The 14,405-nt window shown below is 37.0% G+C and overlaps 1 protein-coding gene across 1 annotated transcript in view; it reads left to right on the top strand.

The window, feature by feature from the left end:
* Positions 1 to 4,582: 4,582 nt before the first annotated feature.
* LOC108973517 (nephrin-like) overlaps positions 4,583 to 14,405 on the top strand; it is a gene marked incomplete at its 3' end in the record, with an annotated part of 169,089 nt that continues 159,266 nt past the window's right edge. The window contains exon 1 of the mRNA XM_018940837.1: positions 4,583 to 4,664. Within this exon, the coding sequence (XP_018796382.1) occupies positions 4,583 to 4,664 (82 nt within the window). The remainder of the gene's footprint in view (positions 4,665 to 14,405) is intronic.

Here is a 14,405-nt window from a genome sequence, read left to right on the forward strand (position 1 = left end):
AACGTCTTGCTTCACGGATGAAACGGTAAGAGGCCAATCCCGGTCGGATCAATCCCTTTTGATGGTTTGGGTGGTGAATTAGCTGATTACGAGTCGTCTCGTTGATGATCGTGTGGTTGTTGTGTTGTAGTGTTGTAGTAATGATCGGGGTTAAGTACTGTGGTTGATGCGTGTTTGTGTATTGGTGTATGCTGTGAACTGTTGTGTGATGAGGTGTTGTGACGTGACGTGWTGTGATGTGGCGTGTAGTGATGCGATGTTGCACAACGTTCATAGCTCATGTGAACACACCTTAAACACTACTACTATTATGACAGGATTCTCTGAATTTCAATTATATATCTCATACATTGACCGATACTTTTAATAAAAAGTAGACTTTAAACACTAGGTCGTCATATTCAACAGTTAGAGGCTTCAGCAGTTTTGGTTTGATTCAGGCAGTTTGTATTCATACCACAAATTCACATTTCGTGCAAAGTTTATCTTGATACAATTATTACTTCTTGATTTGTATACTTGAAAGGAAAATTTTCAAATGGAATTGAAAGCAAGAAAGGAAGGGTTAACTTCGGATGCAACCGAACATTTTGTAATCATTAAACTTGCAAAAATCAAAATCAAGCAAATACTTTAAGGTCAACCAAAGGATCGAAATACAAGCAATTTTATACATACATATATGTATATACCCTATTCTGTGCACTTGAGAAAACTCTTGAAATTTGCCGCCGCCTAATTGCTGAACTAGCCCCACACGATAATCAGAAAAATTCACTACCTTTAACTGTAAGGGTTCTAGTAGCTTTGAACTTCTTTGGACACGGCTCATACCAGAAATGTGTAGGCAACAACATCAACTTTCCCATGAGTCAGCCGTGCCTTTCGAGAACTGTGCGGGCTGTAGCAAAACTTATTGTGAAGGTGAAGGGAGGAGAAATAAAGTTTCCCAGTTCAACAGAGGAAGARACTTAAAAAAAAAGTTTGTAAAGGTAAGTACTATTGTAATACAAATAATAATAAATTAATTTCAGCTAATTTATTTGAAATGTTTTCCAGTTTTTATAGGATTTGGAATAAAAAAAACCATTCTAACAATTGCATAATACAATGACGAATTTAGGCATTATGTTCAACAAAATAGATGACGGAGTTTCAGAAGACTTTCATTCTTCCATTGTTTAAATGAGTTAAGCATCCACCCACTTTACCCGGGAAAACTGGCGCACCCAGCAGGACACAACTAATATACCACAACCGATGACACCATAACATAACACAACACCAACACAACTCACCACATCTGTACACCAACCCACTGAACAAAAAGGATGGACAGAGGAAGGGCACACATAATTCGTTCTAAACACGACATTCATTTGACACACTGCGCACATAAACTTTCCGTTTGTAATACCCGTCTTGCGAAGTACATTTTGAATTTCGATCTGACATACGCCACATTCGATACCGAAACAACTTAAACTTTTAATTTTTAGGAAAAGTAACACTTGTATAAAGTTAAATACACTCAAACCTTTTTTTACACGTATTTGGAGTTCCACTGTTGCAAAAAAAAAACAAAAAAAGAATTTGTAAAAAATTTTAATCCGGTTTTCAAATTCACTGCCGTGTAATTATGTTTATTTTTACCACACCTGGCACCATTGCTGAAATGAATACATATTAGTAACTGGGACACAACAGACATTTTGTTCGCATGATATTTATATAAAATATTACTAAATTAAAGCTTTAAAAATAAAGTTTTTACCCTTACTACAGTTACAAAATGTCCAAAATTCCAAAGATTCCTAGAAGGCGTGCCATTTCTTTTGAAGTAAAATTAAAACTCTTGAACTGTCTGGAAAGAGGTGAAAGTTACCACATCTGCGGGCAAAAATTTTGTCTTAAACGAAGCTACTATCAGGACCATTAAGACAAATGATAATAAAATACGGAAATCTGTCGAAAGTCACCATTGGATAATTTGATGGATATCTCCATTGATGATACCGACTTTGGACCAGTTCGKCGCGAACAATTGAGCTTATTATCAAGTAGGGACAATTATTCGTAGCTATGCCAACATTTTTTTTTTATTGCTACATTATAATGGTACTAAAATTTTTCTGTTCTTAATTCTGGATTAACACATTTTTTTTTTTTTTTGTGTTTTGCGTGCTCTGCCAATTTTTCAACATATATAAATTATGTATTTTAAGTTTTAATGTTCAATAAGATGCCATATGAAAATACAATTCGTATGCATATCTGGTTCCTGGTAGTTCCTTATTTCTTCTTACACAGTTCTCAGATGACATGGAACGTATTCCCTATTTTACTATAGGAAACGCCTCTTTTTTTACATGTTTTTTCTTACACGGATTTCTGAGGAACGTATTTAGTTTTCAAATTCGGTCATCGGAACTTGGACCTCACCTGTAAGCCTTTGTCTCAATTTTAATCGCCTTGCGCGAGTGCGCAGTTGACTTTTCCAAACGCCTTTGGTGCCGCAATTTGATGGTACCGTTGGAAAGAGGAAGTCCTCCTCATTAAAAAATGCTTAGTTTACGAGATATTCAAAAATTCGAAAAATTTGAACATTTAAATAAGCTTTTTCACCACATTAAACACACTTTACTAAAATTTTTTCACTTCAAATTAACTAAATTACAGTATGAGCTTTTAAATAAATCCACATGAGGGGCATCATTAGTGTGTTGTTTTTGGCCAAAAAGGCGCGCACAAGCAACGATGTGTGAGCAGGGGCGTTATCTTGGTGCAAAAGCCAATTTTTGTCACATCTTCTCGGCCTTCTGAGAACACTTTGTACCAGCGATAAACGTTGCTTCGGTCCAAGGTAACTTCTCCGTATGCCACAGTCAACATTCGGAATGCATCCGCGCACTTAATTTCGTTTTTCACACAAAATTTTATACAGGTTCTTTGATCCATTTTTTTGAATAGGTAAAAATCGAAGACGATCCAAAACACGTGCAAGTAAAGCAGCTGTCAACAATTAAATGAACATTCAAAATGGCCGAGCTTGTGAGATGCATAAGTGAGAGACATGAGTACCAACATAACGTCACAAAAATTCGAAATTCGTATATACGTAACCCGCGAAAATTCAAAATTCACTTTTTGAACACACCTCGTATAGTAACATTACACAATAAAGTGTAAAGTATACAAGTACAGTACGAAAATTCAAATTTTAAATATAAAAATATATGTATGGTCAACTAGAATACGAAAAAATTTATCATAAAAAATAAATGGAAATCGCTGACAGATATTATCAGCCCGATTCTGTGCAGTTGATAAATTCACCATCTTGCTTATTTATCAATATAGATTATTTATCAAGTCTTTGGTATTGTGTCAAAAACCAAAAGCTCTTTTCTAGATAAATTATCAAGATGTCAAATGCTCTTGACAAATTCAACAACTGTTTGTGAAAATATTGTGAACACATTTTAATTGTATTTTGATTGAAATTAAATAAAATAAAATAAAATGGAAGAAGACATATTATTATTGTTGCTGTTAGAAGAGGAGGAAAATTTAGAAAATAGAGATCGCGCACGTTATTTCAGGAGTTTGAGGGATTCTAATGATCCATTTGCCCTCAATGAAAGTGAGTTCATGAAAAATGTCCGACTGCCGCGTGATATTTGCCGGAGTCTAATAGATGACTTACGGCCTCATGATCAACAAAAGACTTCATTGCGTTTGACCATTAGAGTCCTGGCAACTTTAAATTTAATAACTGCAACTTGCCAATGAGTCAGTCGTCACTCTCGAGAAGTATGCGGGCCGTGGCCAAACTTATAGTAAAAGTTAAAGGAGAAGAAATAAAATTTCCTAGTTCCACTGAGGAAGAAAATATAGTCAGAACCGGGTATGTACATACATGTGTATTAAAACAATTGGATTCATCTAAATTCACTGAGTTTAATTTCAGATTTTTCACAAAATACGGAATAAAGAGTACTATAGGAACAATCGACTGTACACATATTGCAATTATTGCTCCTGCGTCAAATAATATTGAACGTCCCCTTGGCTTATATTTAAATAGGAAGGGCTTCTACAGCATTAATRTCGAAGCGGTATGTTTTGTTGTGTATAAACTTAATAACTGACATTCATAAGTTAACTTTCTCAGGTATGTGATCACCGTTTATGCTTCAGGTTTCTAAATGCTAAATTTCCGGGTGCGACACATGACTCTGGAATTTGGGCAACTTCTAACCTACGAGAGCATCTCATTCGTCAACACACCAATGACGCTGTAGGGCACCGAAGGGAGTCGTGGCTGATTGGTGACCAAGGTTACCCTTTAGAACCTTGACTCTTAACACCGGTCGGAAATTATAGTACTTCTCAAGAGCGAAAGTATAATAAGCTACATTGTACTGCCAGAAATTGTATTGAAAGAGCGTTCGGAGTTTTAAAATCGCGCTTCAGATGTTTGCTGAAGCACCGGGTTCTACATTATTCCCGTGAAACGTCCGCATTAATAATAAGCAGTTGTGTTATACTGCATAATATAATTACGAAAGCTGGTATTACCATGGACGCGGTGGACAACGAGGTTGAAGAAGACTCTGACCATGTAGTTAATTCCGGTGCCTCTTTTCAGTATACACGAGAAGGTGAAAGGATAAGGGCAAGATATATATCTACACTTTCACACATTATTACACTATACACTACATTACTACTAACAATATGCATATATACACTGCACAATGACATTACACATTAACCTACTCCTGTTACATTAACCTTCTATTATTTCACAAGGTAACGACTGCCAACAATATGTGTATACACAAGTCGTATGTAAACAGAATATGTAAACAGAAGCACACATCACCGCACTTAAAAGTAACCCCTTCATAGCCTGTATCAGGCACATGCTAAGCTGCTCGGTCTGAGCCACGACATCTTCAGCTACAGAATAACACAACCAGATATAATCATTAACAACATTGTTTCATTAGTTTAATTCATTAGTTTGAATAATTTATTTTAATAAAAACAAAGTCCATTAACATACATACATATGGATATGTAAAAACAAGAAAACTAAAATTTGAAAAAAAGGAATTAAAAAAATATAAAATTCAGTCTTCCAACTCTAATGACCAGAGTTTTGTTTTAAAACATTTATTAACTCTGCGACAACTCTTGTTAGGTCATGGATGGCATGTATTACTTCCCGGTGCTCCCGACGCTGTTCCTCTTCACGACGTTGCCTGTGTTCTTCAGCAGCATTCCTCTTTGCTATGTTAGCAATAAGAGTACTAATTAGCTTATTGCGCTCCCCTCGTGATGGCCGTGATGTCCTGGCATCTGAATCGGTGTCAATCTTAAAAAAAAAAAAATATTTATTAAAAACTACGTAAAGGCATATGTATGTTTGTATGTATGGATATATATATATATATATCTATGAATAACTATGTATTATGTATAGGTACTCATATAGATACGAGTATATTGGTGCGAATTCTTGGGCTCCAAATTTAAAGTTTGTTAAATTATTAAAAAGTTCGTATGAAGCTAAAAACTTGGGTTCATATGGCTTTTCTTTGCGAATAAATAAAAGAAAAATAACCCAAAAAAAGAAAAACGCCACTGCGTTTAACCAGTGTAAAGGGGATTATGTACTTGGATACATTGTAGAATAAAATAGAAATTACATACCTGATGGTGAATCATATGTGGGCCTGGCGATGGTAGTGGGTTTCACGATGGTTGTGGGTTTGGCGAAGGTAGTGGGGTTGGCGACAATAAGAGGCTTGGCAGTGGTGCTGAACTAGGCAGTCTACTTTCAGTAGATGATATTGTACACTCAATTATCGACGATTCTACAATTTGTTTTCGCGGCAGCCCTAAACCAAGCTTGGAGTTTCCGCTCCATCCACAGCTACTGATCCAAAAGCTGCCAAAGATTTTTGCTCGAAATTGGTCAACGGCTTGCCACAGGGTTCTCCTCCAGTGAGCCTCTGCTCCATTTTTAAGCGCCTTGCACGCGTACGTAGTTGGCTCTTCCAAACACCCATTGTCTGTAAATCAAAATCATTTAACAAATGTAGAAAATAGCCGCAGTACGAGATGGCCCTCTGCGCGCATTTAACTGCTCCGAAAGCTGCCGCCACAAATCCTGCATTTGTCGAGGCGATTTTGGCGTATTTTTTCCTCTACCGATTTCCGGACCCGCCCGGCAAAATAAACCGTAACTTTCTAGATAATTGTTCGTGCGTGTATCGACCAGCGACGACCAGCTTTCGTCCTCGTAAATATAAACACTCTGTTCAGCCATAAATTTGATAAGTGATTTTTAAATTACTAAATTTAGCTGAAAAATTACAAAATAAATGTGTAATGTGGGCTTACTTCAATGCAAACAGTATAATATACATATAAAAAAAGTGAAAAAATTTAGTGAAACATGGAGAAATAACATGTGTTCTTAGTGCAAACTTTTGAATTTTTAAACGTGAATATTTTAAAAAAATTTAGTTATTTTTATATTATTTTTGAATATTCCTCCTCTGGAGAAGCACCCCTATCCGTACATACTCCATTTCTATGGAAATTCATCAACATAAACTAAAATATTACCTCTTTCCCTTTTGCAGCACTTTGTAATGGTCCTCTATAAGAATTCCGTTCATCTGCCAGCTGTTGCTACAATTCACTCGTTTGTTGAGGCGTTTTTGGGCAATTTTTCCCCGTACCCAATTATAGATGCGCTTGGCAAAATGAAACAAAAGCCTCCAGTTGCTCGTGAGTAACTCGATCGTGTTTTGGTTGACTATCAAAAAGAAGTTAAATTATAAATTTTGTTAATAATTAATTGATATATTTCAACACTTATGTTCCAAAGGAATACATTTTAACGAATAAATATAATTTGAATAAAATTAAGCCGTTTCTATTTACATTATTTTGTTCACCATACGTGTGGGGAAAAGCTTTGCGAACTAAAGCTTTTACTTTTGTCAAGAATGCCACAGTACTTGATAAATTTTTGAATAAATTTTCAATATTTTATTAATTTGTCAATTGAACAGAATAGTTATAATACTATATATAATTCATATACTGACAGACAGAACGAAAATCATGATATGTAGTATATGGGAGTTGGGGTAGTATCGATACGATTGTATATGTTTTTCCCAATACCACATAGTTTTAACATGTCACATAAATACTAATCATATAGAGTAAAKTCAGCCGGATGTTCAAGAATCCTGATATTAATTATATAGATGCTAGGTCAAGTTTTCTTTCAAATTTTTGTACTTTAGGCACAAAGTTACACTCATTTTCATTGAGATAACTAACATATTGGCTGATATATACAGTACAAAGTTACCTGTAGGCTAAGAGGAATTTTATCCCGATTCAACCCATTTTTGACATACGGATATACTAGTGTCAGCAAAGGATTCTCCTTGATTTTTAATTGTATATAGTATCTCACACATTCACCAATCTTTTCGAACAAACGTCAACTATAGGTACTGATATAAAAATATTCGGTATCTAAAGCAATGAACCCTTTTGGTTGGGTATGGAAAATTTTAGGCCACAAGGTGGTATACTTTAAAGGAATTATTACTACAAATTGTGTCGCGTTATGGAATGGTACTGTCATTCATCTCCAAATGGATCGAGGTTGATGGATTTTGCCGGGGCCCGAAATATGGCTATCTGTAGTACTTGATTTCAACATAACAATATTCATAAAGCCAAGTGGTTGTCTCCGGATCGAAAAACCGCCAACCAGATCGTTCATGTTGTGATAGACGGAACACACATCTCCAGTATTTTAGGACGATTTGCTACTCGACTTGCACTCCTGCTCGCTGAGAACACTCGTCAACAACTCGGTATAAGCGATGACATTTCAAACTCCTCACGTGCAGCTGCAACCGAATCCATTAGTTTTTGGAAAATGAAGGAAAGGAGAGRAAACAGACTGCCTACTTCTCAACGTTACGATCGACCACAGTGCAGGATGGGATAGATGCCGAGAGTTGAAGAGGGAAGCGAGACGCATTTGCAGACAAAAAGAAAAAGAAGCCGAAATGCATGAGTATGAAGAGCTTGACAAGCTGCCGTCAGGTAAATGCTCGAAAATTCTACGAAAAATGCGGCTTCTAAAAGAAAGTTTCAAGACCGGAGCATACTCTTGCAGAACCCCCAAAGGTGATCTAGCGATCAATGCCCCGAGCATACTAAAATTATGGAGAGAACACCACTCCAGCCTTCTGAATGGCAGTGAAAGAATAACGCCAGGAGAAGGCGAATCCGATTCCCCAAACGATGACGATGGAGCTGGCGTTAAATTGTCCGACCATGAAGAAGTTCGAATAGCAATTACCCTCGTGAAGAAAAACAAAGCCACGGGAGCCGATAGATTGCCGGCCGAGCTACTCAAACTAGGCGGTGAAGAACTGATAAGGAGCAGTTATTAGCTTCTTTGTAAAATATGGTCGGATGAAAGTATACCCAAATATTAGAATTTAAGTGTGCCCTTCCCAATCCACAAATAATAAGGTTTTATCGAGCCACCGCCAACAAACTGATTGGACCTTATCAGTGACCTGGCAAATCAACTACAGACCAGATATTTCCCATGAGCCAAATCTTGGAAAAGACCCGTGAAAAGAGAATCGACGCACACCACCTCTTCGTCGATTTCAAAGCTGCTTTTGACATCACAAGAAAGAGCTGCCCCTATGCCACGATGCTTGAATTTGGTATCCCTGTGTAAACTGACGTTGAGCAACACCAAAAGCTCCGTTCAATACCAAACAAGGTTTCAGACAATACGACTCCCTATCGTACGACTTCTTCAATATCCTGCCGGAGAATATAATTCGAACTGCAGAACTTAATCGAGTAGGTACAATCTTTTAAAAGAGTGTACAGCTGCTGGCGTATGCCGATAAACAGATCAAACAAAAAATATGCGTTTCGGCGAAATTCTGTGCTCAAAAAAGTATTTTGCCTTCGAATTCAAATCTGCCAGTTGGTGCGGATTACGTTTGGTTTTCTATTGTTCGATAATGTTGTGGTTCTATAATAAGGTGATAAGTGCAATTGAAAAATCAAATCAAATTGAAAATAGAGGGCGCTTTCAATAACATAAAAGTAAAATCTATAACTAATTCTCTGACACGTGTTGGCATAGATGGAACTGTGTGCAGATGGATACTATCGATGCGCCAGAATAGGAAGATTAAAGCTTCAAACGGCGCTGCAACAAAAACAAGTTATGTGAGTAGAGGGACGCCTCAAGGGGGGGTCCTCTCTCAGCTTCTATGGGTCGTAGCGCTGAACGAAATACTACTCAAACTAAGCGGTGGAGGAGTGAAAGCAGTAGCGTATGCTGACGATATAGCGTTGTTGGTATCAACCATGTTTCCTTCAACAGTCASCGAGATTATGGAAAGAGTACTTCGAAGGTTAAACCTATGGGCTAAAAACAATAAACTAGGAGTTAACCGGAACAAAACGGAACTGATGCTAATCACAAGCAGAAACAAAATCCCTCAGATTCAAATTCGTGTACTAAACGGTACAACACTCACTCTATTCCCCACAGCTAAATACTTGGGGGTGGAGATTGACACCAAACTGTCCTGGAAAATAAATATAGATATGGAATATATAATCGTCAACAAGAATTGGGGCCTCGAATCAAGTATAATTATGTGGATGTATACGGCTGTTATAAGACCTATACTTACATATGGAGCTCTGGTATGGTGACCTGCGCTAAACAAACAATAGAACATTAAAAAATTAAATGGAATATAAAGAGAGTATTTGCGAGTGTTACTGGTGCAATCGGGTCATATCCGACTGATGCGCTCAATGTAATCCTGCATCAATTACCAATTGACATTTTTATTCACAAAATAGCAGCTATTGCAGCGATATGAATAAAAGAATTGGGAGGTTGGAGTCAGCAGAACTACGGACAGACATAGTGTAATCCTAAACAAGCTCACTATTAATAAATCAGACTACATTCTCCCAAAGCTGGACTTCAATAGACACTTCCAGGTGAGGATACCATCTAGACGGGAATGGAGAAGAGGTTCAACAGGAGAGGGGGATACCATCTCAGTCTTTCCGACAGGTCCAAAATTGACTGCGGAGTAGGCACCGGGATATTCTCCGCTGATCTAGGCATATCTCYCTCTATACGTCTACCAAACTCGGCTAGCATATTCCAACCAGTATTACTTGGTATAGAAAAGCCTGCGAAGATCTATTAGAAAACCACTGGAATGCACATAAAGCTACTATATTTACGGATAGCCAGGCAGCGCTCCTGGCCTTGTCTTCACCCATGATAAATTCCAGCGTAGTTCACAACTGCAAGAGAGCACTAAGCTCAGTAAAAGACAAGCTCCAACTAAACTTGATCTGGGTTCCCGGCCACAGGAACATTTTCAGTAACGAAAAAGCAGACGAGTTGGCAAAGGCAGGAGCTTTCCTCAACCAATMTGAGGCGGAGCTAATACCACGCCCGCTAGGATCGATCAAAGGAGAGATCAATAGACAATTTCGACAAGTGGAAAATAACTAAACAATTATGGCCAACATATGACAGGAAAATAACCAACGACTTATAAACTAATAAAATAGCAAAAGGCACATTAAGTGCTAATTGAGCCCGATAGGGCTGCACTCCTACCCATCTACCTACCATTATATGAGCATTAAGCATATTGGAGGGCGAGGCCTCGGAACACTTTGTAGACATTTTTTACACTCAGATGCCCCTTCATACAGCGATCCTCTGTGCCAAATTAGAATTTTATATCTTAATCTAGTTCTTAGTTATGATATTTTATTTGTTTTCGATTAGTGGCGTTTTGTGGGAATGGGTGATACAATTTTTTTGCTAAGGAAAGAGCATATCAAGTTGCATCAGAATATATTGATTTTTATTCAGGTTACAGCTTGCAAGGACGTACAGACATTCTGATCATTTGAATATGTATTACTTTTAACTATCTCGATTAGTTTATGGTATCACATACAACCGTTAGGTGCACAAAATTATTTTGCTCTGCAGCAACTTGCTGCAAGAAATTAGTACTGGAAACTGGGGGGGAACCTTTGACTTTGGGGCATATTTGACTGTGGCCTTTTCGAAGTCAAGCCAGTAAAATCAATCGCATTTATAAATTGGGAATGGTGAAGTAATTGATTTTATTCAATATGTTGAAGTTTACCAGTTAGTTTTATACATTTTGGTAAAGAAACACGTGTTTTTCTCTTTTCTCTGCGTTCTGTGTTATTTTGTGGCAGTGATATGCAAGACATTTGTGAAGTCAATTGAACACCATTTTAAAGTGCTAAGTGAACTTAACTAGTATTAATCTGAATAATATTGAAAAGATTTGGAAATTTAAGAATAAAAGAATTGAAAGGGAGAATTGAAATTTCTAAAGTAAACTCAGTTGGGGTACATTTGACATTTTTGAATTTGACAAAAGTCAAACTCCGTCTCTGTTTTGACTATGTAATGAATGCACTTTATGCAATTTAGTGTTGATATTCAGCAGGAAAATGGTACGCAATTACAAAAAAAAAATTGACTAATCGGTGTGCCATAAATGAAGATAATATTAGAAAGGCAATAACGGATATCAGAAATGGGACTGAAACGCAAACTACAGCTGCCATCAAATATGGAATAAATGGAACAACTCTCAGCATGCGTTTAAAATATAAGGCACCTTCTGGCAATCTTTCAGATTCTGGCACTGATAGCAGCTCTGATGATTATTTTAAATTTCAATCGAAATTCACATCTCGCCAGACATTTAATAAGCAACAAAAAACCGATATTTGTGATTACGTCAAGAAATGTGCTTTTTATTCTTATTGCTGAACTTATCAAGCTTTAAAAAAGCTTGCATATGATTACGCTAAAGCTAAAAACTTGGTATCTCCAACTGCATGGGAAAAATCCAAAGAAGCTGGAGACGATTGGCTTTACGGATTTCTTAAAAGAAATGATTCTATATCTCTTCGTAAACCTGAAAAGATCAGTTTGGCAAKATTACGCGGTTTTACTAAATCAGCAGTGGAAAGTTTTTTCAAAAACCTTACTACGTAACCTTACTACAAAAGATATCTATAATTTGGACGAAACTGGTTTAACTACCGTGATTCAGCCTATTAAGGTAAGATAGGCTTATACATTTAGTCGTATTTTTAGCCTGGTTGGAAATACACGTTAATGACTTTAAATAACAAAGCTATTTTTTCTCTAGATTTGTGCTGCAAAAGGGCAACGTTCTGTTTCTCAATCATCTTCCGCTGAACGCGGCAGCTTGGTTACAATTGTTGGCATAGTTAACGCTTGCGGAAATCGTTTGTCTCCGGCTTATATATTTCCTCGTGTACGTTTCAGTGAAAAATTTGGAAGTGGATGCATGCCCGGTTYGTTGATATTGAATACAAAATCCAGATGGATGATTTCCGAACTCTTTGCAAACGTGCTGAAACACATTAAAAACTTTACGAACTGTTCAGTTGAAAACCCAATTCTAAATCTGCTTGATAATCATGCGTCACTTTGCAGTTTGGAAAGCATTAACTATTGCGCCGAGGCTGGAATTGTATTACTTTATTTTCCTCCACATTCTTCCCATCGTCTACAACCATTGAATGTATCAGTTTTCGGACCCTTTAAGCTATTTTTCCGCAAATCCTTTAACGATTTTTTAACCACAAATCCTAGAAAACAAATCAGTATATATGATATCGGCACTTTAACTCAACAACCATTTCAAAGAGCATTTTAGCCAGAAAACATAATGAACGGATTCAAAGCAACAGCAATTTGTCCTCTCAATATCCAGGTTTTTCAAGATGAAACATTTGCGCTGGAGTCTGTACCAGATGAGGAAGTTGAACGCGTTCATCCTGATAGATCAGATGATATGAATTCATCACAAAATGCTACGAAAAATCCACAAAGCAACCTAAATAATAACTCACCATGTACTACGCCAGAATCGGTTAGGCCTATATATCAACTGCATGCATCCACGAAATCTTCGAGAAGTGGAACTTACCGAATCCTTACTTCTTCAACTGAAAAAGGAAGGATTCAGCAGCTTACTACTATAAAGAAAAATTATAAAACCGCACAGTTTCACAGAAGAGAACACAGCAGGCTTAATAGAAGAAGAAAAAAGAAAACCTCAACTGAAAATCGAATCTTCAGACGAAAGTACGGGTAACATTAGCTACGCTGACACAATTGACTCTAATGGATTCCCTCCTGATGATGAATTTACCTTGAATCCCGGGCAGATGATTTAGAGACACACAAAATAACTGATGCTACCCCGTGACAAGGGCACATTTGACAAAATGGCTTTTTTTAAAAACTGTAAATTAAAGTGTAAAAGGGAATCGCTGAAAAAAAACTTCGGCAATATTATAAAGCTGAATAATTGCACTAAAGCAGGTAACAACTTATTTTATGATAATTCAAACTCATCTCGAGAAATTTTATTTCAAAAAAAAGGTGTCAAAGGTACCCCAGTTTCCCTTAGGTATATCGAGAGGCTGAGATAAATGTTTTACGATGGGCATTGCACGACCCACTTTTAGGGGAAATCGCATACCCGGGACTTGACCGATTTTACCTAAATTTGATACACACAATTTTCTGGCATTCCCATGTTACAGCGAATAAATTGGCGAAACCGCAGTAAAACCATGTCTACTTCCCGAACAACACAATTTTAAATTACATCTGATTCTTTCCTTTCCAGTGTAAAAATAAAGAAGTAATTAGTTTAACGCGATAAATATTTGCACGAACCTTTAAAGTATGTAATCTTATGAAAAAAATTGTCCTCTAGGTAACGAATATGGGGACCTCAGTATTTGTAGTTGTTACCGCAAGTATCGATCAGTGTGCGATATATACAATTGAAAATCAGGGCTAATCCGTTCCTTACGATAGTATGTCTCTATATGAACAATGGGTTGAATCTAGTCAGTACTCCTTTGGCTTCTATATGTATATCTAAACAAAGATTTTCGAACTTCGGAGAGACTTTATACCGCATATATTGGACAAAATATGAGTTATCATAATTAAAATGAGGAACGTGACCTACTCATAGCAGTGTGTTTTTGAATCTAAAATGTATAAAATATGGTGATAACTTGATCTAGCCCATATATGACTAACATCAGGATTTTCGAACACTAAGCTGGCTTTAGGAGGATGGAGTCATGTGTAGAAGTTCACGGAAGTGAGGAAAGTTTTCTGATCGCCATTCACGTGGGAGTGGCCAGAAACGATTCTTTTACATATGACTCAA

Source organism: Bactrocera latifrons, unplaced genomic scaffold (assembly GCF_001853355.1).
Source record: "Bactrocera latifrons isolate USDA-ARS-PBARC rearing strain unplaced genomic scaffold, ASM185335v1 scaffold_483, whole genome shotgun sequence".
NCBI classification, from domain to species: domain Eukaryota; kingdom Metazoa; phylum Arthropoda; class Insecta; order Diptera; family Tephritidae; genus Bactrocera; species Bactrocera latifrons.